The sequence below is a fragment of the Centrocercus urophasianus genome, unplaced genomic scaffold (genome assembly GCF_019232065.1).
Source record: "Centrocercus urophasianus isolate 14NV4802_14NV808 unplaced genomic scaffold, USGS_Curo_1.0 seq_35, whole genome shotgun sequence".
Lineage (NCBI taxonomy): Eukaryota > Metazoa > Chordata > Aves > Galliformes > Phasianidae > Centrocercus > Centrocercus urophasianus.
This window is the reverse complement of record NW_024884922.1, coordinates 6,322,086-6,346,496: the sequence shown is the minus strand read 5'-3', so window position 1 is coordinate 6,346,496 and position 24,411 is coordinate 6,322,086. Positions and strand designations below refer to the sequence as shown.

The 24,411-nt window shown below is 39.6% G+C and overlaps 1 protein-coding gene across 1 annotated transcript in view; it reads left to right on the top strand.

Moving 5' to 3' along the window:
• Window positions 1–24,411, top strand: part of EPG5 (ectopic P-granules autophagy protein 5 homolog) — a 50,104-nt gene that overhangs the window by 14,223 nt on the left and 11,470 nt on the right. Inside the window, exons 12-34 of the mRNA XM_042831201.1 lie at window positions 1,211–1,365; window positions 1,905–2,045; window positions 2,254–2,418; window positions 3,281–3,403; window positions 4,977–5,236; window positions 7,845–7,985; window positions 9,016–9,160; window positions 10,010–10,207; window positions 10,712–10,822; window positions 11,428–11,547; window positions 12,298–12,464; window positions 12,633–12,860; window positions 14,780–14,903; window positions 15,613–15,757; window positions 16,642–16,813; window positions 17,802–17,964; window positions 18,561–18,703; window positions 19,317–19,473; window positions 20,424–20,618; window positions 21,541–21,754; window positions 22,198–22,358; window positions 22,476–22,683; window positions 23,581–23,656. Coding sequence (XP_042687135.1) covers window positions 1,211–1,365; window positions 1,905–2,045; window positions 2,254–2,418; window positions 3,281–3,403; window positions 4,977–5,236; window positions 7,845–7,985; window positions 9,016–9,160; window positions 10,010–10,207; window positions 10,712–10,822; window positions 11,428–11,547; window positions 12,298–12,464; window positions 12,633–12,860; window positions 14,780–14,903; window positions 15,613–15,757; window positions 16,642–16,813; window positions 17,802–17,964; window positions 18,561–18,703; window positions 19,317–19,473; window positions 20,424–20,618; window positions 21,541–21,754; window positions 22,198–22,358; window positions 22,476–22,683; window positions 23,581–23,656 — 3,712 coding nt within the window. The remainder of the gene's footprint in view (window positions 1–1,210; window positions 1,366–1,904; window positions 2,046–2,253; window positions 2,419–3,280; window positions 3,404–4,976; window positions 5,237–7,844; window positions 7,986–9,015; window positions 9,161–10,009; window positions 10,208–10,711; window positions 10,823–11,427; window positions 11,548–12,297; window positions 12,465–12,632; window positions 12,861–14,779; window positions 14,904–15,612; window positions 15,758–16,641; window positions 16,814–17,801; window positions 17,965–18,560; window positions 18,704–19,316; window positions 19,474–20,423; window positions 20,619–21,540; window positions 21,755–22,197; window positions 22,359–22,475; window positions 22,684–23,580; window positions 23,657–24,411) is intronic.

The window sequence follows — 24,411 nt, the reverse complement described above, 5'->3', positions numbered from 1 at the left end:
TCAGAGGAAGCAGGCCACTATGCAAACTGCTTGACAGCTGGAGTGCAGCTTTCAGTGTGTGCTTTGATTTTGAGAGAAATAAAATAAAATATACACACACACACACACACACATATATATAGTTAAAATCCTGTTCAGATTTCTTTGTATTCTTCTCTTTCTGTTTTCTTCCACTCGGACGATTGTTTTTTTTTTGGTTTTTTTTTTTCTTCTGTTTGCCTGCATTTCACTCTTGAATTTAAAGAACTTCAATTCTCTGCTTTCAGATGTATTTTCCAAACAAGTATATTCAGTAATTTTGTCATATTGAGTTTGAGAAGCAGAAATTGATTTTTCTTTGTAATTCATCAGCATATCTTAGGCCCAGTGCTAGGTATTTGTTTGTAATCAGCATAGAATGATCTCTCTAGTTTAATTGCTACTTGAGATCATGGTAAGTAGAATTAGCAGAGTCTCTTGATTTATCTAAATCTCTCAGCTCAGCTTGGGTGGGCTTAGTTTTAGTCTTTTCTTGGATGTGACACTGGTTGAAAACAGGATGTTTCTGTGTAATTTAGACTTCATCTGATGAACTTATTGCTGCAATCTATCATGGAAGCTGAAACCATGAGAACATTCTTAAAAAACAAAAACTCAAGCAGTTCTTCCTGTGGGTGAGCTTTTTTTGAAGCAGCTTTAGCTTTCACTTTGGATGACTGGTATATTTTCTGAATCACATGGGCTTGCTACACATTACTGTGTTCCTTGCACCTTTTTAAAAATCAACTGGTACTAGTCATTTCTGAAGAGAGGATCATGACTTGCAGGTTTCCATTAATGATAATTCCTTTGTGACCGATTTAGGGCTGACAACAGCAGGACTAGGGCTGACAACAGCAGGACTAGGGGAAATGGATCCAAGTTGAAGGAGGGAAGATTTAGGTTGGATGTTAGGGGGAAGTTCTTTACAAGGAGAGTGGTTAGGCCCTGGAACGGGCTGCCCAGGGAGGTTGTGGATGCCCCGTCCTTGGATGTGTTTAAGGCCAGGTTGGACGGGGTCCTGGGCAACCTGATCTAAATGTGTGTGTTTGGTAGCTCTGCTTGGCAGGGGGGTTGGAACTACATGATCCTTGAGGTCCCTTCCAACCCGGGTGATTCTGTGATTCTGTGTGATTCTGTGTAGAAGTATTGATTACGTATGTCCTAAAACACCAGTTTGTGACTTTTCTAGACCCACACCACCTCGAAAGTTTTGAAAAGTATCTCCAGTCAATGAACTGCTCAGAAGAAATCTGTCTACTCACCACATTTGCTCAGATGGCACAAACCAAACGAGCTGATGTTGATGAGGATTTCATTAAAATCATTGTTTTGGAAATATATGAGGTAAGAAATATTACTGGTCCGTTCGGCAGAGGATGGAGGTGATCATGTTCATTGTAACTGTGGGAACTGTGTCTGTTTAAACATGAAACATTCATGGTTTCTGTAGTTTTGCAGTTAAAAAAAAACAACTGATATAATCCTGCTTCTGAGGTTCATAATGTAGTACTGAATTAAAATATTCTAAATTGTTGTTTTTTTTTCTTTTTGGAGCAGATTTTCTAAGACTAAGCCAGAATGAAACACAAACAAAACCACATTTTTGTTTTTTTCTTTAACTTGAAGCTCTAAGATTCCTTGTGTAGCGTGTTGGTTTTTTCGTTTTTGTTGTTTTTATATGCTTACTTTTGGTCTATTTCTCTGCTGCTGGCCTCATAATTTCATCAGCTGTTTAGGCAATTGTTTCTAATGTTGGCGTTTTTCAACCTTGTTGTCCAGAATGGGGAAGAACAACTTGGTTCTGTGTTTTCACAAAGATGGTAGATTGCAGTGTCAGTGGAGGTCAGCCGTAACGAATAACTTCTTTTTCCTCATCTTCTCAGGTGTCGTATGTTAGCCTTTCAACTAGGGAGACATTTTCAAAAGTTGGTCGAGAGCTCTTGGGAGCAATTGCCAGTGTTCATACACAGATTATTTCTGTGCTGTTGGATCGAGTTAAAGAGACAATTGAGAGAGTTGGAATGGTAAGTGATAACTTCTGTCATTTAAAGCAGGCACCCAGGTAGAAATCATAGAAGCTATGTGCAGATACAGTTCAGTATGAAAGGGTCATGTTAAAGACCTGTCCGGGCTTTTAATTTTTGTTGTATTACTGTTTAAAGCATAAGAGCATAGTACAGGTTATTATTCCATGCTAAATACTGAATTGCCTTTTATTTTCTGTCCTCAAAGGTTTCTCTGTATCTGTTTAAAGAATTGCCTTTGTACCTGTGGAAACCTTCTTCATCTGAAATAGCACTGATTCGAGACTGGTTACTGAATTACAGCCTAACCACTGTGGAGAATAAACTGGCCTGCATTATCTTGGAAGGTCTCAACTGGGGATTGGGTGAGCAGGTATGTGTTAAAGCCAGGATGCTTGAACCTGGGTGGGTTTCCAGAGGAGAAAGTATTACTCAGCCTGGGACTGTAACTGAGTTCAGAGACAGTTATATGCTGTTGATACTATAGCTGTACATTTGAGGGCATGGGATGGGAAATTCACAGTGACTTTCTAGCCTTCTGCCTGAGGATTTGCTTGTGTTGGTTTCCTGTAGCACTGTAGCTGAAATTGAAAGAGACTAAAGCAGGAATGTTTTTTTTGTCTCCGATAAGGGAAATAGCTGACAAAACTGCTGACAGGATACTTCTTGTGAGTCACTTTATAAAGATATCTGTGACAGCAGAAGATAGAGGGATCCCCCCAGTGGTGTTTATGGGGGTGGTGTGGCTGTAGTTTGCAGGATTGTATCCAGATATGTTTTCACAATGTAAGAAAACTCATGATCGAAATAGAGGTTTCGAAGCCTTCACATTTTTTTTTAAATGATGTGGAAACATTGCATAATAGGTTTGCTCTAGAAGCCTAATCTGGAGGATTCAATCCAAACTGAGTGTATTTTTTTTTTTAAAGAGAAACAAGCAATAGAATTGGGAAAAATCCTGTAGCTTATGTTCAGTCATTTTGGCATTGTAATGATTGTAAAAAATTCTTCCCTTTGCTGTGTTGGTAACTGGAGTACTTGGAGACAAAGGTTGCTTTACTTTTTCTCCCTATTTTTGACTACAGTTGAAAACAAGCGAACAGGTGGGAAAATTTAACTGGGAAGTCTTTGCAATAGCAGTTGTGTCAGAGATGGGAGTGAAAATACTTCACTGAAGTTGCAGAAGCCTTTTAAATGAAGCAGAATTCTGATGTGATTCTGGATTCTGTTTTTAGAAGGATGCCCTTCATCTGGACCCAGCCATCCATTCTGAAGTTGCATTGATGGTCCTTGAAGCATACTTGAAATATCTCCCTCAGAAACCATATGCTGGATTGCTTTCTGAAAGCATAAAGCAGGTATTCCTTCTTCAAATCTACAGGGAAGAAGGTACTGCTAGCAACAGATAAGAAAAGCTACACAGAAGGACTGTTTTGTTTCTTATCATCCTTTTAGGAGCTACCCTATCAGGATATTATCATCGTAATATCCCAGATCTGAATATTTTTGCACTCGCAATGCTGTCTGAAAATAGTGCTATTTTCCTATGTGAGAAAATAAGTGTTTTTAATTTGTTCTCTTGTAGATTTGCATTGTTTTCTAGCCTGTAGTTACATTATTACAGTCTATTCTTCCTAAGCATCATCTGCTCATGCAGAGTTGGGCAGCACTTGCTTATTGAGAGGGTATTGAAGCAACTGGTGAACATAAGAGGCATCCTTCCAGTGGCTCCAGTTCTTAATTTTACTTCATTTGAAGACTGGAGTGTTCATCTCTTTTAGGAGCTTTTTAATAGTGATCAGTGCTGTGTTCCCTGAACACTCTACAAACACTTTTATATTGATTTTTACAGCACACTGATGACTGAGGAAGGTATGGCTGCAAGTTACAGAAGGGGAGTGGAAGGTTAGAAAGACCAAAGTTAAAAATACCTTTTTTAGATATTCAATCCAAGATGCTTGCATGTATTTATTCAAAGCTCCTAGCACTGTGTTGTTGCTTTGTCTCAGTATTTCCTATACAGTGTTTTCTCCTTTCCTGCACTCCTGTGCTTCTCCCCTACACTCCCCAAGTCTCTTTTCCCCACACTTTAGCACTTCATTATTTTCTCTGCAGTTCTGTGTCTTCTTTCTCTGCCGTACTTAATTATATTTTGTTATTTTGTGACATCTAGATGAGTTCTCTGCCCAAACCTGCTACAACCTAGGTTGCTACTTGTATTGTTGGGTCTGTACTAACTGGAGCTTGAGGAACATTTCTGCTTAGGTTTTTCTATACCCCCACTAAAAATGGAAGAAATGTCTGCATTGACTCATAAATCTGAAATTTACACTGATCTGTCAGAGCTTGTACACTACTTTTCCTAAAGAGCAGGTGAAATTTGAAATCTTTTGATCTAAGCAGACTGTTCATGATAACAGGCACATATGTGTTGCACAATGACTTTTCCTGCCCACGTTAAAAACATCTCTTTAAGAGGAAACTAAATTTTTAGACTTTGTTGACTGGTGGTAATTTTTATGTGTATTTGTTTATTTTAAAAAATGCCAAACATCTTCAAAGATGTGTGATGCTTGGTGTTTGTTTTTGTTTTTCCTTTTTTGGGTAAAAATATTTACTCAATCAGGCTGGTGTTTAGTAGGGGAAACGTCAGCACAACAGTGTGGTTTGATAGCTTTTAACAAAAGAGATGGGTGAAGGGAGAGAGGAGATGGAAATCAAGGTCACGGAAACACAGATTTGAAGTTAAATTAATTGGTGGTGACTCACAAGGTGAGTCTGAAAAATAATTACTGCTGTACTGGTCCACTGTCATGGTATTTTGAAGGGATAAGCTCATCCAAGCTGACTGGAGTCCTCCCAGACTGCTGCCATATGTGACGTGGTATGGATGTGCTTCCCCTCATTGCTGCTACTTTTGCTTTGTTTCAGGTCTCTTATCTAGCTAGCATTGTTCGTTATGGAGAAACACCAGAGAGTTCCTTCAACCAATGGGCATGGGGCTTGATTTTGAGATTAAAGCTTCACAGAAATGACCGTGGCATACAGTGTGGCTGGCCTGCAGTTCCTGTATCTGACAGCGTGCTTGACATGACAGAATCAATCACACTTCACCCCCTTCTGAAGGCTGTTAAAGCAGGCATTCCTATTGGCTGTTACCTTGCGCTGGCAATGACCACACTAGGTCACAGGTAAGTGTGTTTTCTGGGTTTGCTGTAAATGGATGACCTGGGAAAAGAGGACCCTGATCACTCTAGTGGTGAGCTAAGAGCTATTAACATCATATTAAGTTGGAAGATGATAACAGACTTCTGATGTGAGGGCTTGAGCAGTCTATAAGGACAAACAGTTTTGAACACTACAACTACCTTTATTTTCCAAAAACTTTTCCAAAAATTGCTTTTTCCAAAACATTGGGATCAAAACAGTGATTAGAACTAATATGGAAACTGAGGCATTATTTCTGGCCATTATGATCATATTATCTTTTAACCACACTTAGCTAGAGGACAACTCCTAACAACTTTCTAGCTGAGCTGCCATAAGAGTATTCAGAAAATACTGAGGAAGCCACTCAAGCTGATAATAATCAATGAGTAATTGAGAATTTTATAACCTTGATACTGAACCTCCTAGTTGTTTCCAGTACTTTCAGCTGGTTTGTAGGTATAGCTCTTGGAAATAATCAGGTGTACTATTTGAATAAGATGCAGAGGCAGGGATAGATTAGATTTAATTAATCAGTCTCTCCCAGGTTTTGAAAATATCTCTTGCTCCTAATAGAAGTTCTATTTCCTTCATATAATATTGCTGTACTTTTTCCAAACAAATTGTCTTGTGTTTCTTCTTCCAACCATTGTTTGGTGCTGTGGCTATGCCATAGATTCATACATGCTTATTAATAGTGCTAGATTGACTTGGCACTACTCTGAAGGTATTCTGGTTTGAAGATGGATGTTTTTACATGACTGAATGCAGAATGAAGAACAAGAAACCTTTTTACTTTTGATATTTTTTTCCAAACACAGTTTATGAACTTGTTAAGAACCATTTCAAATAATCTGCTATCTAAATAAAAGTGCTGGTACTTCTCAAACAAAAGTATGAGGCCCGTAATGTTAATAGAAAGAGGAAATAAAGAGCTTTAATGTATGCTAGTAACTTAATACTTAATTTAATAGAATCACAGAATATCCTGAATTGGAAAGTGCCCACAGGGATCAGTGAGTCCAGCCTGTGTCCCCCACACAGGACCACCTGACATCCAAGCCTGTTGTTCAGATGCTCCTCAAGTTCTGGCAACTCAAGGCCATGACCACTGCCTGGAATGGTCTCTCTGAGCCATGCCCACCACCCTCTGGTGAGGAATTCTTTCTTTTCGCCCAGCCTAACCTTGCCCTATGCAGCCCCATGCTGTCCCACTTGTCCTGTTGATGTCACTAGAGGGGACAGAGCTTAACACCATCCCTTTGCTTCCCTGCAGGCTGCCATGAGTCTTCCCCTCAGCCTCCTCAGGGCTGAACAAACAAGGGACCTCAGCTGGTCTTCACAGTCTTGCCTTCGTACCCTTCACCATCTGCATAGCTCTGTTTGGACACTCTCTAGTACTTTTATGTCCTTCTGGCATTGTGGTTCCCAAACCAAAGCATCCAGTGCTGCAGCAGCACATAGCAGAGCAGGGCAATCCCTCCCCTCTCCTGGCTGGCAGCCCTGGGCCTGATGCACCTCAGAGCAAGATTGGTTCTTTGGGCTGCAGAGCACACTGCTGCTCTGATTCAAGTTGTCACCGACCAGACTCCCACATTCCTTTCTTTAGGGCTGCTCTCCAGCTTCTCATCCCTAAGTCTGTACAAATAGCTAGGATTGCCCCTTCAGAGGTGCAGAGTCTGGCACTTGCACTTTTTAAACTTGGTATGGCTGCTGATCATTCAGCCCTCTAATTCACTAAGATCTTTCTGCAAGGCCTCTTGACCCTTCCAAAATTTAGTTTCATCTGCAAACTTGGTATGCATTTGAGTCCTGTGTCCAAGGATTTATTAAAGCAGTAAAGATAACTGACCCCAAAATGGAGCCATGAGGAACCCCACATTTCTGTGGTTACAGATCAGACATAAGATTAATGTTTACTATCTTGTCTGAACATGCAGTACTTTTTTCCCCTATCAAAACCTGATGCAGAGCAGCGTGCCAAGAAACTCAGTAGTCAGTTTTCTGGACAACAGTGGTAAAGTTCATCAGATCTAGCTGTAACTGCAGTACAAACTGTAAGGTAATGCTTGAGCTTCATCCATAGGGGGTGGAGAAAAAAGTCCAGAGGATCATCTATCCTAAGGCAATGTCAAGGCAGGTAATATGAAACTCCTTCTGTAGATATTGCCATTGTCTTGAGGGAGAGATTGGTTGACAAGGTTAGGCAGGAGCCATGAGCTTTAAATTATTGTTTATTTTGTTTTGTTTTATATTGTTTATTATTAATTATTATTATTGCCTTGGGTGAAGGCTCCCATCTTCATTGATGTATGGATGTATGTGTATATGTGTAGATATACATTTAAGTCTTCCAAAAGACAGGAAATACTGAAGAAATCTTTCAGCTGTTTAATAACTCTTCAGCTGAAGAAAAAAGTTCTGAATTTAGCTCTTTGGGATATCAAAGTTTGTGTAAATCTATGTGTAAATCTTTACGTTTCATTTCACAAAAAAGACCAGCATTCCATGTCTGTTTTTTCTTCTTTTTTTTTTTTCAGTATTCTACATGTTTTTCCTTTTTTTTTTTTTTTTGTTGTTCTGTTTTTACAGCATTGAGAAGTTCTGTGCTGAAGGGATCCCTCTTTTGGGTGTACTTGTCCAGTCTAGATACTTGAGAACAGTAGTCCATGTACTGGATAAAGTTTTACCCATATTTTACTCTTGCCAATATTATCTCCTGAAGAGTGAACAGTAAGTATGATATGTTCCTAACATGTTTATTGCTTAAGGCTGGTGAAAGTTAGTCTTAAGTGTATTATTTATTCTGGGTTTTGTGTTTAGTGAGAATGTGACGTGACAGGGAAGAGTATCTGCTTTATTTGCCAAAATACTTTTTGTCTTGTGGTTGAGAAGGCGGTTGTGGAAGCTCCTAGCTTGAGGTGATTGGGAAAGATAAGCAGTTGATACTGCCTAACTGTGTCCTTACTGGAGCAACAAATGGGAATGTTCCCAGGTGCTGGGCCTCAGTTCTTTGTCCTGGTAAGTTAGTAATGCGGTCTCTCATGTGCTTTTGGTTTGTACCACGTGGTAGCTCCTCAGACAAATCCTGGGCTGGACTTGTGTGCTGTTATGGGTCAAGAACTATTCCCAAAAGACAGCCTTGCTGTGACCCACCTCTTTAGGAGGGTAGGAGAATCAACTGCAGATGCAAAGTTTGTTCTGCTGCTTGGTTTTAGTACCAGGCAGTGATCTGAAATGTATTTAACTGAATAGATTGAATGAGTGTCTTTCAAAGAGTTAGAGCTCTTCTGTGGAAGTTTCTGTGACTGGAATATGTGGTGCAGCCCATCTGTTGCTTCCAGGAAGCACTGCCTTTTCTAAAAAGCTAAATGGAAACTACAAGCTACTGCTTGCTGTCTGCACAACTGTACACTCGCAGTTCCCAGTTTGGCCACGTTTCAAGACTTATGCCGTGTCATGTACTGTTCAGTTCTCAGATTTTGAAAGCATCCCACAGTTTCAGATGCTTTCATTTCTGGTAAAGCAGCCTGGAACTACAGTCTACTTTGAACTGCTCGTACTGTACAAGTGATGTGGTTAAAATGGAGCTATTAACTTTGCAACATGGTTGTAAAGCAAAACCTTAGTATGTGGGTGTCATTAGTGCTGTTGAATTTTTGTGCTCAAGTTTTAAATTCTCCAGAAAGAGTTCTCCTGTTTGTCATGCTGTACGATTTATTTTAGGATTAATTAATGGAATTTAATTTGTTGATATTCTTAGGTTTTTATCTCATGTCCAACTGTTCCTTCAGCTGGATAGTGGAGTCCCTCAAGGCATGACCCAGCAGGTCACCCATAAGGTAACACAGCACTTGACAGGAGCGAGTTATGGAGAAAATGTTAAACTGCTCAACAGTATGATACAGGTAAGAAGATTAAAAAAAACCAAACACAACAAAACAGTTGTGGGAGAAATGCCTAATAATATGTATGTGTGTATATATGTGTGTATGTTTACATTTTATATAAATATTTGTATGTTAAACTAAGGTAATACTTAAAGTTACAAAGGTACAGAATGTGTCAGTTCTGCAACCACGTAAAGTTCTTCATTGGGCTTGAAGTGTTGGCTTTGGTTTCCTGAAATACTTTGGTTCAAGCTTGCCTAAATTTGGCAAGGTCAAAAGGTCAACAGGTCAACAATACATGCATGAAAAACTACTTGGAAGATAGATTTCCTACTATCAGAACTCCTTCTGAAAAGGGAAATTGGCACAGATCACTACTGTCTCATTTGAGATAGTTGAAGAGTGAGGTAGATACATAAATGTTTGAAAGCTTTGCTTTTAACCATCAATTTATAACCACAGCATGACAAAACGTTTCTGTGTTCAGAAACAGCAGTGAAGAACCAAAGCCCACTATCATCTAAAAGTAAGGACTAAGAGATGCTTGTCTGCTCTGGGAGATCCTTTTGCAGGAGCAGCAGGCAGCACTTCAGACACAGGTGCTGTTTGTGTCTGCAGGTTGTAGGGGATCCTGCTCATTGCGGACTTTGTTTTTGCTAATCCCATCAGATGCATAGATCTCTGAGATGCAGAATCTCTTTTGAAACTTGGAGATGACAAAGCCGTATTTTTGCACAGGTATAGAGAGCATCGTGTTAAGGACATGCCCGTAGCCTCATGCAAGCTGAACAGTTGTTCAGCAAACCTTCGTGCTTCAATTCAAGCTGAAAGAAAGCTCTTGAATAATTCTATCCTTGAATTTGTCAGACTCACATTTTCCGAAGTGGCCAGCCAAACGGAGTGGGGCCGACTGCAGTACTGGAGTTCTGGGTTCAGGTCCTCATCAGCCAGCAGCTGTGGCACAGGGACCAGGCAACGCTCTACTTACTGGATCACTTATGTAAAGCTGCTTTTCAGTACAGCCAGGAAGACTGCATACAAAAGCTGCTTTACCAGCAGCACAAGGTATATGGGTGTGGTGTGTTCCTGTGACTGTTGGATAAATATAATTTTGATATGAATCTGTTTTCCTGAAAGGCAACAAGAACAGTTGCAACAATCAGTGACAATGTCGTTATGCTGTTTGATTTGGTTCTGAATAGCTCAGGATGAGTGGAATAACTGATAATTGATCGATGATTAAAACCTATCTGAAACTCAGATTTCATTCAGAGGAGTTCTACCATAGTATTTTAGTTTGTATTCTTTGCATTTTGTATGTTAAACAGTATCTTTAGGGCAAAGTAGAGCATCCTGTCTTGAAAAAAACAGTGTCACTGTAAAACAAACTTTTCACTGATGAGAAGTAAGGTGCAAGCATGGGATTCAATGGTAACTGACTGAGCTGTGGTTGGAAAGTAATTCTGTGAGTCAGAAACGAACCTCAGGAAAAGCAGCATGATATCTCTGTAGCTTGTAAATCATCTATTAGGCCTCTTAGGGGAAAAAATGTTTTGTGTTTCCTTGCAGAATGCTTTAGGGTATCATTGTGACAAAGGTCTGCTGTCTTCTCTTGTTAGCTGGATTGTGGCAGGCAATGTGACTCCCTCCTTTGTTGAGGGCAATGCCAACTCATCTCAGGTAAGTGTGGTGTTACATAAACAGCCCTGGGAAAAGCAACACACAGGTGTTTGTTTTTTCCTGCTTTCATGGGGTTTTGTAGATTTTCTCTTGCTCTTTCTTTCTCCCTACCTCTCTTTCTACAAGTATTGTGATAAAATCCTAATTTAGCTGAACAAAGTGTTGCAGATTTCTTATACCCGTGAGAGCAGGGGCATTCTTCCACAGAAGAGTTTTGTTGGATCTGTGTCCAAGAATGCATAAGTAGAATTAATTTGTTAAGACTAATACAAATCTTTAGTCGCTTTTGATATATTTAGCAGGAGAAAGTGTATAAAGGCTGATTCTTCTACTAGATTCATCCATTTCTGATTAATATTTTCCCTTCTCCTCAAACATAAAGATGAACAAAGTAAAGCCTAGCAGTACCCCAGCTGGAGGTGGAGTGCTCAAAATTAGACGCTGAATAAAAAGGATCTGTGCCTGTAAATAAGGAGGAAACTGTTTTTCAGTTTCCTTTTCTTGATGTGACACTACTTCTGCAGATTTTTAATGAGAGTCTGGAAAAGAAAGAAAACAGCAAGCAAGTTTGTTATCGGTATTTCTGTTGTTATTGTGTTGTACAGGTCTGGTTTTCGTGGATGGTGTTAAATATTGAGTCCATATTTGAAGAAGATTCACAGCTTCGCAGAGTTGTGGAGGGGGAGTTAATTATTAATGATTTGTCTCCTGATCAAGCTTTGAAGGTGAGAGAGCTGTTCATTCTCTACTCATAGGGGAACTGCTGTAGTAAAATACTCTTCTCTATTGTGCAGTTTTTATCTCTTTCACTTTTAGGATAAAAGCGTAACGAATACCTTACCTGCTTGGCTTTCCAGGGAGGAAATGTATTTAATGGAAGCTTTGCTTTGTGTTTTGAGTTGAATATTTAAAGACTACTCTATAAATCTGTTTGTAATTGTTTACAGAAAACTTAATTCAGTAACTGTTGCGTTTATTTGATATCCTGGGTCATCTGAATGCCTTTCAGTCTGTGGGGCATTGATTCTGTATCACTGAGATGAGTGCTCTTGTTTTACAGGTGGGAAAATGTCTGTCAGAAAATGTTTTAAATCTGAATTTTACAAAAACTGAGTGCCTTGTTTCTCCCTGCTGCTGCTGTGTTCTCTAACACCACCAGCCTTATTGGAGCCTAAAACAAGAACCTCTGCCTCTGTGAGGAAGACCTGTAATTGCACCTTAGGCCCTTACATTGGCTTTTCATTTCAGTAGTACTCGCATTCATGCTTTTATAATTTTTTCACAAGCTTTAGTGGCAGCAGCATTGTTCTCTAAGAGCCATTACATGGTGTATAGATGTATCACAAATTTACATACGAACGTATTCAAACTTTCAAACTGAGTTTTCATGCTGTGCTGATCTGCTGGGATAAGCTGTTACAACCTGCTGCAGGGAACTGCACCAGGGCACTTGTCTGAAAAAGTTTCCTTTGCAGAAAGCCCAGACCCAGCTGAAGCTGCCTGTTGTGCCTTCGCTTCAGAGGCTCATGATTTATCGCTGGGCCCATCAAGCCCTTGCTACCCCTGCTGATCACCCTCTCATGCCACTAATCTGGCAGAAATTCTTCCTGCTTTACCTTCACAGACCAGGACCACAGTATGGGTGAGTCTGATCATAAAGGCTGTGGCAAAATAGCGAGCACTGGGATGCTTGCAGTGTAGTAAATGCCTCACTCATCTGAGAGCAGTGGTTACCAGTAACTACTCCACAGTCAGTTAGGTGCAGATGTCCTGATTTGGCGCTCAACTTTTCTTCTTTATTTATTTTCAGGTTACCTGTAGATGGCTGTATTGGAAGACGATTTTTCCAGAGTGCAGCCCACATTAACTTATTAAATGAAATGAAGCAGCGCCTAACAGAGGTGGCAGACTTCCACCACGCTGCCAGCAAAGCATTGAAAGTGGAGAGTCCTGTAAAGAGCAGTGACAGACCACTGGAGAAGGCGAGCTGCTTGCCAGGTTACCTGACTTCACCAGAATTGCATAAGGAGCTTGTCAGGTAAAGAAGGCCTGCTTTGTTCAGTTTCATTCAAGGCAGATGCTTGAACTGCTAGCTGCTGTGCTACTGGAGCAGTGTTAGCCGTGGGAGATGTGAAGGGTTGCAGCTCTTGGCTGATCTAGAGTACCTAAGCACTTGTTACGTACCGAGTTGTGGTCATATCTCTGTTGATACAAGGTGTTCTATTGAAGGGAGTTGATCTTACTAATTAAAGCACAACATTATTGATAGAGTTGTCACTCTCCTTAAGGGAGAGTTTTGTTTTTTAATTAATGCTATTCCCATTTTGTTAAAGTACTTCTTGTTTAGGCATATCTGCTACTTTTATGTGCATTACTGACTATCAGTGTAAGAGCTGCATTCTGTGTATATATATGTGTTTGACACAGACTGGGCCCCAGCTTTCATCTGGGTACAGCAAGGAATCCACTGGGAACTTCAGCACATGATTCAGTTAGCACAGTTTACCAACTTAGTGTGCCAGAGCTGAGCTGTGATTGTGTTATGTGCTAGCCTGAAAGTGGTACATCTGCCTACCCAAAACCTTAGTGAAAGCATCTCCTCACTTTTGGGTAGGTTAAGGAGATGCTCAGTTATTGCAAGTCAGCTGATGAACACTCATCTTTGTAAGGAAATTGGCTGTTTCTAGAGCCATGTATCTTAATGAAACCATAAGTAAATACAGAAGTGCATATTTCTGTTGCACAGACTTGTGATTTGAGAAGTGTACCTTAAAAAATATTTGCAGTGTTACAGTGTCTGAATTTTCCTAGAAACTACAGTTGGAAAAGATAACCAGGAAGGAGTCCCTTGTTGAGGGGGGTTGGGCACACAGCATCTGCTGTATGAGCTACTGACAAGTGATTCCCCCCAGCAATCAATATGTACTCTACAAGCAAACAAGGGAGCTTATAAATCCTTTTCAGTCATAGATGAAAAATAATCTAGAGACGTTCACTGACTATAACTTGATTAATATTTTGTCAGCCTTTCGTTTCAAAGGATTTCCCTACTCCATCATAAATCTGGAGTGTTCTACAGCAAAATAAATCTTATGCTCAGAAAGTTTAATGGCCATCTAGACAAAAGAGAAAATATGGGCTGAATTAATCAGGGCTGACTTTTGAACTTCCATTTTCTCGTCAGTGACATTGATGCGAAAAACAGGAGTTTGTTTGTGATATTTAATACTATGGTACAAAGATGTGGTGATGGTCTTGTTCTCCCCCGTATTCAATCAGGAAAACTTGGATGGTATGATTTGAAAAATAGGTAGCACTCATCATAGTGAAGGATGAGATACGTATATTTTTTGAAGTACAGAGTTAGGAGAGAAAGAAATGAGGGTAATGTTGGTGTGAATCTGAATCTGAAAAGAAAATAATAGGACAACACAGGTGCGAGTTTCAGAGCAGGCTTCTTAGGTACATATATATCTTCCTTGGTCTTTTGCATGGGCTTATTGATGTAATTACTTAGGACCCAGGGTTGGAATCTTTTCTTATGTACTGTTTAGTGTAAATGTCTTGCTGTTCTGAATTTGTACAGTTACTCTTGGTTATTGCACTTCTTGAGTGGTGAGTGTGGCTCCCCAGGGCTGCTGGAGCTGAAGGAGCATTTGGACACTGATCTGAAATGTGGAGTTAGGCATTTGAGCTGTCCTGTGTGGAGTCCCATGCTGGACCCACGGTGTTTGTGGGTCCCTTCCAACTCAGGATTCTCCATGGCTCTAGTTTCTTTGCACTGCTGCTCTTGAGCTCAGACTTAGAAAACTAGTCAGAAAGCCTCTGAAAAGTCTAAATTTTGACCCATATCAACTGTTATAGTGGTTGTTGCCTTTAAGCCTGCAGAATGAGACTACTGTGTAATATATGCTGTGTGTATTGATTTATTTTTTCATTTTTTGTTTTTCTTCTCAGGCTTTGCAATGTTTTTATCTTGTGGTTAGAAGAAGAAAGCTTTCAGAAAGGAGACACATACATTCCTTCTTTACCAAAGCAGTATGATGCACACAGACTTGCTAAAATCATGCAGAATCAACAGGTGATGTACTAATGACACTGGCAAGATGGGATCCAAAATTTGCTTCATTTGCAAATGTGGGTCCTCTAAAGAAGTGAGAGACTTAGTGTCACTGATCTTCAGTACTCCTCTATCATGTATGGTAGCTTTAGGAAATAGGTCAGAATGGTAAAAATCCTGTGCTCTCTAAAGCTGCCTTTCTTTATATTTAAGACAGCCTCATGTATAGATTTTTAGCCTGTGTTAGTGAGAATACAGTCCTTATTTTTTTACTATTTTACAGTTCTTTCTATGTTGTAACTTTAGAGAAATATCTTTATTTCTCTGGATCTTTAAATTGAAAGTACAAATCTGCTTATATTTGTAATCCGTAAAATATCAGGTTCAGATTTAAGCTAGTGAGCAAGAAATACATGCTGTTAAACCTCAGTAATTATTAGAATTTAAATGCCTGCAAAAGAAAGATTTTGGACGAGCATTTCTTTGTGCCTGCCTTATTCTCATTCCTCTAGCATTTGTCAGATTTCTTCTCTATCTTTCAATGGATTATATGTATACGTGTTAAATTTTTTTCATCACTTCAGATACTTTTTTAATAGAATTTTCATATGACTTGAAATTTCAGAGTCCACTTTTATCTGTTTCAGCATCCTAGCTAATGCAATGGGTACATAATTTATGGTAATTACCAGAATTATGGTGATTTAAATTAACTGTTCTGTCCCTTTAGGATCTGTGGATGGAGTATGTCAATATTGAACTGATACACCACGAGTTTCAGGAAGCTATAAACCTTTGGACACGGGCTCAACTTGAATCATACACACCAGCTGCTACTTCTGCAGGGCAAACAGATTTCACCAACCCTTTGTCAGGTAAGAGATAAGAATATTGGTGGTGAAACTGGGATAGGAAGGGTTATATTATGGGTTAACTCACCCAAAAAAGCGTCTTCCAGATAGGCTGGATCCTCAGAAAGTGTAGGTAAAAGGCAGCTGCAAGCAAAGATAAAAACCACTATGACTAATCCCAGAAAGCTTGTTTCTGGTATTTTTGTTAGCTGCATGTTTCCTTGCTGTTTGCTTGGAATTTTTATGCACCAAAAGCCTTGCCCAAAAAGGGATAATGATCATTGTAGGTGTATTAAGGATATGGTGAGATAGGATTTTTGGGGGGCTGATTAAAAAGGGGAGGGAGGGAGTAGAAGGAGTCTGGAATATCTTTATGGGTGAGTTGGCATTATTTGGGTAAACTGAGTGGGAATCAGCAGAGGAAGAGAACTGAACTGGAAAGAGAGTGTGCTGTGGGAAGGAATTGGAGCTGACAAAACTAGAGACAGGGCTGAATTGTAGGAAAAGGAAGGTAAATTTGGCTTAGAAGGAATAATGAGCCTCTGTCAGAGGAGAATAAATGGAGGTGGTAAGAGGAAAACTGAACGATGTGTAAGTAGGAGTGGCTAAGGATAAACAAGGAGAGCTGTAGCTCCTTGAATCCTCACAGTGTTTGGTGGAGCAGGTTGTGGAAATTAGCTTTCTGAAATAAAAATTGTTAACAGGAATAGGAAGATTAAAGGGGTGGAGTACTGAGAGTGGTGCTAAAAGTGTTTCGTGTTATAAAAAGGAAAAAAAAAGACAAAAACACAACCAACCAACCAACCAAAAAAAAGATACAAAGAAAAACCCCAGAATGAGATAATTATTTTGTTCAATTTATTCTAAAGTTTTCTTATTGACCAAGTGATTTCTGCTTTCTCTCCCAGCCAAAGAGAGGATAATGAATAATTTGAAGAAGTTTGATTTGCCCAAGCCTCCTCTTTCACTCCAGCCTATGAAAGCCCCTGTGCCAGTTATTTCCTCTGCCAGTCTGATAAATCAGAAAGAAGCAATTCATCTCACACACACTGACCTTAAAGTCTTGCAGGGACATGCCAAGTAAGACTTTGCTGTTTTCTTTCTGCCTCCCATCTGTCCAAGAGTATCTTCAGGTCTCTTTTGCAGCAGTCTAACTGGTGATGTTAGCACAAGGCTGATGGTATTTGGCTTCTCCCTGTTTGCCCAGGTTATTTTTTTTGCTGCTGCATTGTTCTTTATTCTACTCCTATAACTTACTGCACAAGTTTTATCTAATGGCTGAGATTACATCAACTGGCATCTGACAGCTACATATTCTTTTCTCATTCAGTGTGCTTCTTAATTAAATCTTCCCTTTAGCCTAGGCTTACTGAAAATTAGTTAAACATTTTGCACTAGTTCAGTGGTGATAATCTGAAGCACAGGGATGCTGGAGAAAGAGACTCCATTTCCGAGAGAACTGTTAGATCTGTGGATGAAAGAGAGGAAACTTCATTAATATTCCTACTAAGAGAATTCAGGTAAAGTATTTTTGAAGTTTCAGACACAGCTGATGGCTCATAGCCACTCCCACACAATGTCATTGTTTAATAATATTATTTAGAATAAATAAAAAAAATCCTCATTAAGCCTAAGGAAGAATGTACCTTAATGATTCCAGCAGCAATGTCAGGTGGGCACTTTTCTGTTGACCGAGTCATTCCACAGTCCAGTTTTTTTCTGTTGTTTTTTTTTTTTTTTTTGCCTGGCAGAAAATTTCTTCTGCAGTGGATGATGTATTTAATTTTCCATCTGGTCATTGAGAATAATTAAAATAAATTTCTTATGCAGGCTTAAGCAGTTTTGCTCTTCTTATGAAGCATTTTCTGTTAGAACTTCTACATTCTATCACTACAGAATTATTAACACAATTTCCTAAGTTTTTGTTTTCTATTATATAAATATATATATTTCTGTTACGAGTTTTTGTATAGCCCATTAAATTGAAGCCTCAGCTCTTCCTTTTGAATTCCTAGCATTACTATTCTTGCTCAAGATTTCAGTAACCTCATTAATAAGCATTTTTCAGAACTGCAGCTCTTTGGGAATCCCAACATGTTGCTCTGAACAATGAAATACTGGACACCATACCTAAGCTGTACGTCAATCGGGAGGAGCAGATCACCCTCCACCTGGAGTGCCGGGGAGCTTCAAGTAAAGGCTGCCAGGGAGCAGCTCTTGTAACAATCCAGGTTAGAGATAGGGCATCCTTTCTGTTTTGGGGCTGGTGGATGTGGGTAATGGAAGTAAAATGATTGAACGGTTAACAAGAATGGATTTATTTGGTGAGGTGCTGCCATACGCCTGTTAAAAGAAGTAAATATTAAGAAAAATCAAACAACTGAAGCCTGAAATCCCTCATATGTAATTCTCTGAAGGAGATGCAGATCAACAGAAGAGCAAGTTATTGTGTAAAGTTTTGGATTACTTGCAGTGTCTGTGATAAATTGCTTCCCAATGTGTGAATGTAGGAATGTACTCACAGATACGAATGAAGGCATCAGAATGTTCATAGATTAATTCCTATATTGCTTGCTAAGCGAATGTATTGATCTCGCCTTAATCCTGTGGATTAAGTCTTTTGGCAAAGACATTGATTATATTAATGTGTCATAATTAAATGAGAATGTGACTAAGGGGTAGAATGCAGTAAATCTTATCAAAACTCACAGGGGAAAACCTTCTGTAGTCAAGAGTTCTCTTACAAGGCTCTGCTTCGTTTTTGGTTGCAACATCAAAGAATTTTTGGAAAAGATGCTATTCTGAAATGAATGTCTCTGTCATTTAGTTTGAGGGGAAACATAAAAACGAAGCAGTGAGCCAGCAGCTTCATGCTCTGCGTAAAGAAGTGAGACAGCTGCAAGCAGAAGCCACGAAGCCACCTTCTCTGGGTGTTGTGGAAGCAGCAGTACACGTGGAAAACTTTATAACGTAAGTTGTTCAGGCAGTTTTAGGTAGCAACGTCAAACATATTTGCTTGCTTTTTATAATGGATACCAGTCTAGATCAGCAGCAGAGCTGGAACCCTGAGACCTGCATGTTTGTGATAGACCTCTAAAGGAATAAGCCTGTGAGTTATCAGAGGAGCTAACTGCTCATCATTCAAGCATAATATGGCATACAGTATGTTTTCAACTTATTATTTTCTGCATTAGAATACCCTTTTTAACCGTGGAGCAGGAGGAGTGATGGCAGTCATGCTATGTAAAGCTTTAAAATAAGACAAATTTTATTATTCTGAGGGTGAAAGGTACTGGCTCTGGTTGCCCAGAAGAGTGGAGTTTCCCTCCTGAAGATCTTCAGAATCCACCTGTTCATTGGCCTGGATTCTCTGCTCAGCATGACCCTGCTGGGGCAGGTGGGACCTGGGGGGCACAGAGGTCCCTGCACAACCCAACCATTGATTGTCATGTAAACCAGAAACACGTATCTTAGTGTGATGTGCTGAGGCAAGAAACCTTTCTTTAGTAACATGGATTACTTTCCATATGCAAATTGCATCTGCTTTTTTTTTTTTTTTTTTTTTTTTTTTTTTTTTAAACAGGACCTTAATAAATATCTACAAAGTGCAGCCTATGCCTGCAATTAAGAAAGTTGGGATTAGTTTGTTTTTTATCATAGTGGAGTATGTGTGTGATGAAACTCAACGCAATCCTCCCACAAGGCAGTTCTTCACTTCCTGCATCGAGATCCTAGGCCAGGTGAGTATATTCTCTAGTACTGTATGCTAAACACTTACTCTGTTGCCTGCTGATGTCGAGTGTCTAAAACCTTCAGAAGCCTGAACTTTAAATTCTAAGCTTCTATCCCATTCCTCACTCAGCAAGTTGTGTAATGTACGTGGTATATTGGACAGTTTAGGCTTGCATGCATGCAAAACAAAAACCTCTGAGATGCTTGCTGAAAGATGCTCCCTATTAATTACATGCTACACTAATTAAATGCTGAAGCAGGCTGGATTTTCACGGGGATGCTTAAATTTTGGTACATAAAGGAGTGGTTTGGCATGTGTTTCTCTGTTATGGATCATTTTCTAGCTGACACAAATCTGTGTTTAATTGTTTTGTCTTCTAAAGCCTTGCGGAGTTCTTTGTGCACTGAGTTGGCAAAAACTTTACTGCTTCTTGGTAGTAATGTTTGCAATGAGATTGCATTACGTAGATGCTCTGTGAAAAAGCATTATCCTCTGCTGTGTGTCCAGATATTTATTTTGATCTCTTAGATACAGTGTTTTTCCTATGTCCAACTGTACACTAGAAATCTTCTTGCAGGGCAGCTTTCTATACCCACAGTTCTATGTAAATCTTTACTAATGTCAAATAGGGCTGCAGAAATCTGGATTCACTTTATTTAATTAATTTATCAGAAAAATTGGATTTCTGAATATGTTTTATGCAGTGTTTGTGGTCACAAGTGCTATTCTTCAATGTGCTAGGGAAGCAATGTTTATTTTACAGTTACCTTTGGTGGAATGGCAGTATTTACTTGAAGTTGCTCTCAGTCAGCCTTTGCTTTTTAGAATATATGTTTTTTAAATATACAGTTGTTATTATCTAAACAAAAAGTTGTAAGGGGTGTGTTTTTTTTTTTCTTTTTCTTTTCTTTTTCCCCAGTGGATTCATATTGGACCGTTTTTCTCATTATTCCTTAGGTGTTCATCAGTGGGACCAAGTCAGAGTGCAAACGTCTCCTCCAGACAATCCTGCACAACCGAAGGCTCTGTACGCTTCTTTCTCCATACTTCACTCCTGTTGCTTCTCCTGATGAGTTTGTGGCTTTGTATGAAAAAGTTGTGACCTTCCTGAGTGAGGACAACAGTGATGTTGTCTTCATGCTGTTGACAAAGGTAAAATTCCTATATGAATATTGAATCTGTTTTGTGGGTTGCTTATGTGAGTCTTCTTAAAGCTATGGAAGAGAAACCTGGTACTTCAAAATATCTTTGACAGCTTCTATGTGTTGCTCATACTAAATGCTGTTTCTTATATTTAAGCTAAAGAGAGGCTGGAAGCAAATCCAGATGGGAATGTTGAATTACTCTTTCCTAGCCCAGATAGTATCAGTGTGTGCTTCCTGTGGCTTCCTCTTTGGTACACTCTTATTCTTGAGGTGAAATCAAAGCAGGCACTGCATGGTATCTTCTCTTTGATATCTCTGAGGAGGTGTTCATCCAAATTGCCAGTGAATCCCATCTGTCTTTAAAAAACAAAAAAAAACAAAAAAAAAAACCCAAAAAAGCAGATAAACAGAAATCTTTCTTCTCATTAGATTCCACAGAGAAGGAGCTCTGCAGCTGTAACTGTCAGCTGGTTCTGGTTTGTGCATTACTGAGCTTTCCCTGATGGCATAAATCACCACTGTCTCTGCTGAGCCAGTTGGAAACAGATTGCCTGGAGGCTACAAAAGCTTTGAATCTCCATATTAAAACTTAGGGACTTCAAGGACTAGACCAGCACAATGCTTTTAAGAGTTTGATAGCAGTACTGAAGCGTGGAAGCTCATATGTGTTTCCACAAATTGGAGAACCCCCTGATAAAAGTCTCTGTATAAATTCAGGGACAACTCTAATGTGCTGAATCACAATCTTTGTAAAGAGTTACCTTGGTTTTAGGATGGGGGTTAGTAAAAATGAAAATTTCTCAGGTTTTCCTTAAGTGTGTACTTAAAAACCTAGGCAGGCTTTTCACTCTGACGGTTTTTCCCTTTTCCTGAAGGTGCTGTGGCCATGAAAGCTTCAACTTACAAATGCTTCCTGTCCTTTGTTCTAGTTTGACCTTATGCAGTGGTTAAATGTCACTAAGCCGCCTCTATCTGAACGTACCAGGCTTCTGGAATCTATTCACTTGGCTCTCAATGCATGTGGCCTTGAACCTGAAGAAGATATTTTGATGCCGTTTAATATCTTCTGCAATCATTGGACTAACCTTCTCCAATATCAGTTCCCTGATCACTATAGTGATTTTTTAAGACTGTTTGTGCAAAGTGAGTATCTGAATTGATAGTGTGCTTTTGTACCCTTCTGGGTTATTTACAAAGAGAGAAGAGGAGAATAACAAGAGTAGCGTGATATGCCCAGCCAGTCCTCAGAGCTGGCCCTCCTGACCAACTTCACAGTGTTTTCCTTTTTTGTCACATGCTGCCATGCAGTGTAGAAGATCCCTTTGGCCAGTTCAGGTTAGCGTGTCCTGGTTCTGCCCCTGCCCAGCTCCTTGTGCTCTCCAGCCCCACAGCTGGCAGGACAGTATGAGAAGCTGAGAAAATGAGATGTTCTTGGCTGCGTGCAGCACTGCCCAGTGACAGCTAAAATATCCATGTGTTATCAGCTTTGGTTTTCTCCCATAGCCAAAACATAGCACAGGTCATTGTGAAGGGGGGAAAAAAACATGTGTCCCACCCGAAACCAGAATGCTTTCTGTTTCTCCCAGGTTCCTCAGAGCAGCTTCTAAGCCCCGACTGTTGGAAGGCAGCACTTAGAGCATTGGGATGTGGTTCACCAATGACTGATCAGGGCAGCTTCAAGAAAAGTGATTGCACTGAAAGTCCTGTGTTACGAGATGCTGGAGAAATTCTCCTGTCTGCAGAACAAGTAAGTAGCTCTCTGGTTGATTTACTGTGTTCTGCAGCTGAACAGGTGTCCTAGCAGTGACAGATAACACTACTGTGCAGTCTGTCTTCAGCTGATTAGTGTTTTTCCTTTTTACAGGTTAGAGAGACAATAGAATGGCTTTCTACCTCTTTCTGCAAGCTTCGTCTAGCTTCAGTGGACTTCAGGACCTTTGGTCTCTTTTCAAAATGGAGTCCTTATGTGCCTGAAGTAAACACATTTTTGGAGTATCTTACTAAACGGCTTATTGAAACTGAAGTTGTCAATTTAGCCCAAGAGCCTGTTGGCAGCAACAGAGTTTTAGCAGGTAATATGTCTTAAGAGCACATCACAGAATCACAGAATGGCCTGGGTTGGAAGGGACCTCAAGGATCATCAAGCTCCAAATCCCCTGCCACATGCAGGGCCACCAGCCTCCCCATTTAATACCAGACCAGGCTGCCCAGGGCCCCATCCAGCCTGGCCTTGAACACCTCCAGGGATGCAGCATCCACAGCCTCCATGGGCAGCTGTTCCAGCACCTCACCACTCTCATAGGAAAGAGCTTAAATGTTACTTACTCTGTAAAGAACTTCACATGACTTGAAACTGAGTGCTTGTTTTGATTTCTTCTGTTTAAGGCATTTTAATTTTCTCTTTATTTGTATAATGATGGCAGCCTTGAAATACAAACAAGCTCTGCAGAGAGCCAGTTGGGACTTCCTTTGTTCTTACATTCCTGCTTGCTGGAGGATCCTTCTTTAAATTTCCTGATCCAGAGTTTGTTTTCAGATTATTTTATGGACTGATCCCTCTTTAAAGAAAAATACAATCTTTGGCACTGAGCACAGGTTTGGAAACAGGGGAGAACTCAGTGTCATCATGGTTTCATGGTATATGGTTTTTAATTTGGAGAAAATTGTCTGTGCATATTCTATTTGAGTATGTGGACAAACATTTTGTGAGTTACTATTACATCTGCTATCTGAAAGATATTCTAAAGAAAATAACAATACGAAAATCTAAACAGTACAAAAAGCTTATGGTTGTTGTTGAAACAATCATAATATTGATGAAAGTCACAGGCCTTGTGCATCCAATTCTTGATTATAGAGAACTGATATAATGTTGTCATAAGGAGAGAACATTTTCTCCAGGTTTGGAGAAGTAATTTGTTCGTGGCTGCCAATTTGAGACATAATCTTTTTCACTTTGTTTTTTTTAGCATTGCAGTCCTTGTATTCAGTTATTGCTGGACTCTTTAAACCATGGATACTAGTCTTAGACAAGGAAGATGCAAGGTAAGAATTGCATTAGCAAAAATTTTATTTTGAATAGGAAGAGCATTAGCTCTGTAAGAATGGCTTTTACTGTTGTGATTTTTTTAATTGTGCTATGATTTTCTGCTTAAATAGCTGTTGTGTGTATCATATTGTTAATCATTAGGCAAGTATTTAATGAACTGCATAAGGAAATTGTACAGTACTTACACTACAGTGCTTCAGGTACAAAAAATAGGTACAGAAATGAGAAAAATAGGGCTAGAAGTCAGCTAGTTCTGAAAACACTCAGATTTCATTTTTTAATTCATTTGTTTAATAGCAAAAAAAAAACCAAAACACAAAAAAAGAAAAGCCTAACAAATGCAACCTCATGTGCTAGTGCTGTATAAAGGAACCCTAGATGAGATCAGTCCTATGATGATCTGCTAACTTGTTATACCTTTATTTTCACACAATCATTTGTAGTGGTAGGCACCTAAAATTGACTTTATTCCAGAACCACAGGCTTTTTGAGCTCTGGGCACGTCTCCTGTTTTCACCTGAACGTTGACTGTTGGTGGTATGCACTATCATCTGGAAGTTCCTGCAGTTTGCTCTTTAATTACTGTAGGAAATAGCAAACAAGTAATTTCCACTTATTTGATGGCATCATGTATCTTCAGTGTAGCATTAATGTATGCAAGGAAGGGAAGAACAGTCCTGAAGTGTTGAGTTTTGAATGAACGAGCTGCTGATGCCTGTACTATACTAAATGTCTATGCTGTACAATATGT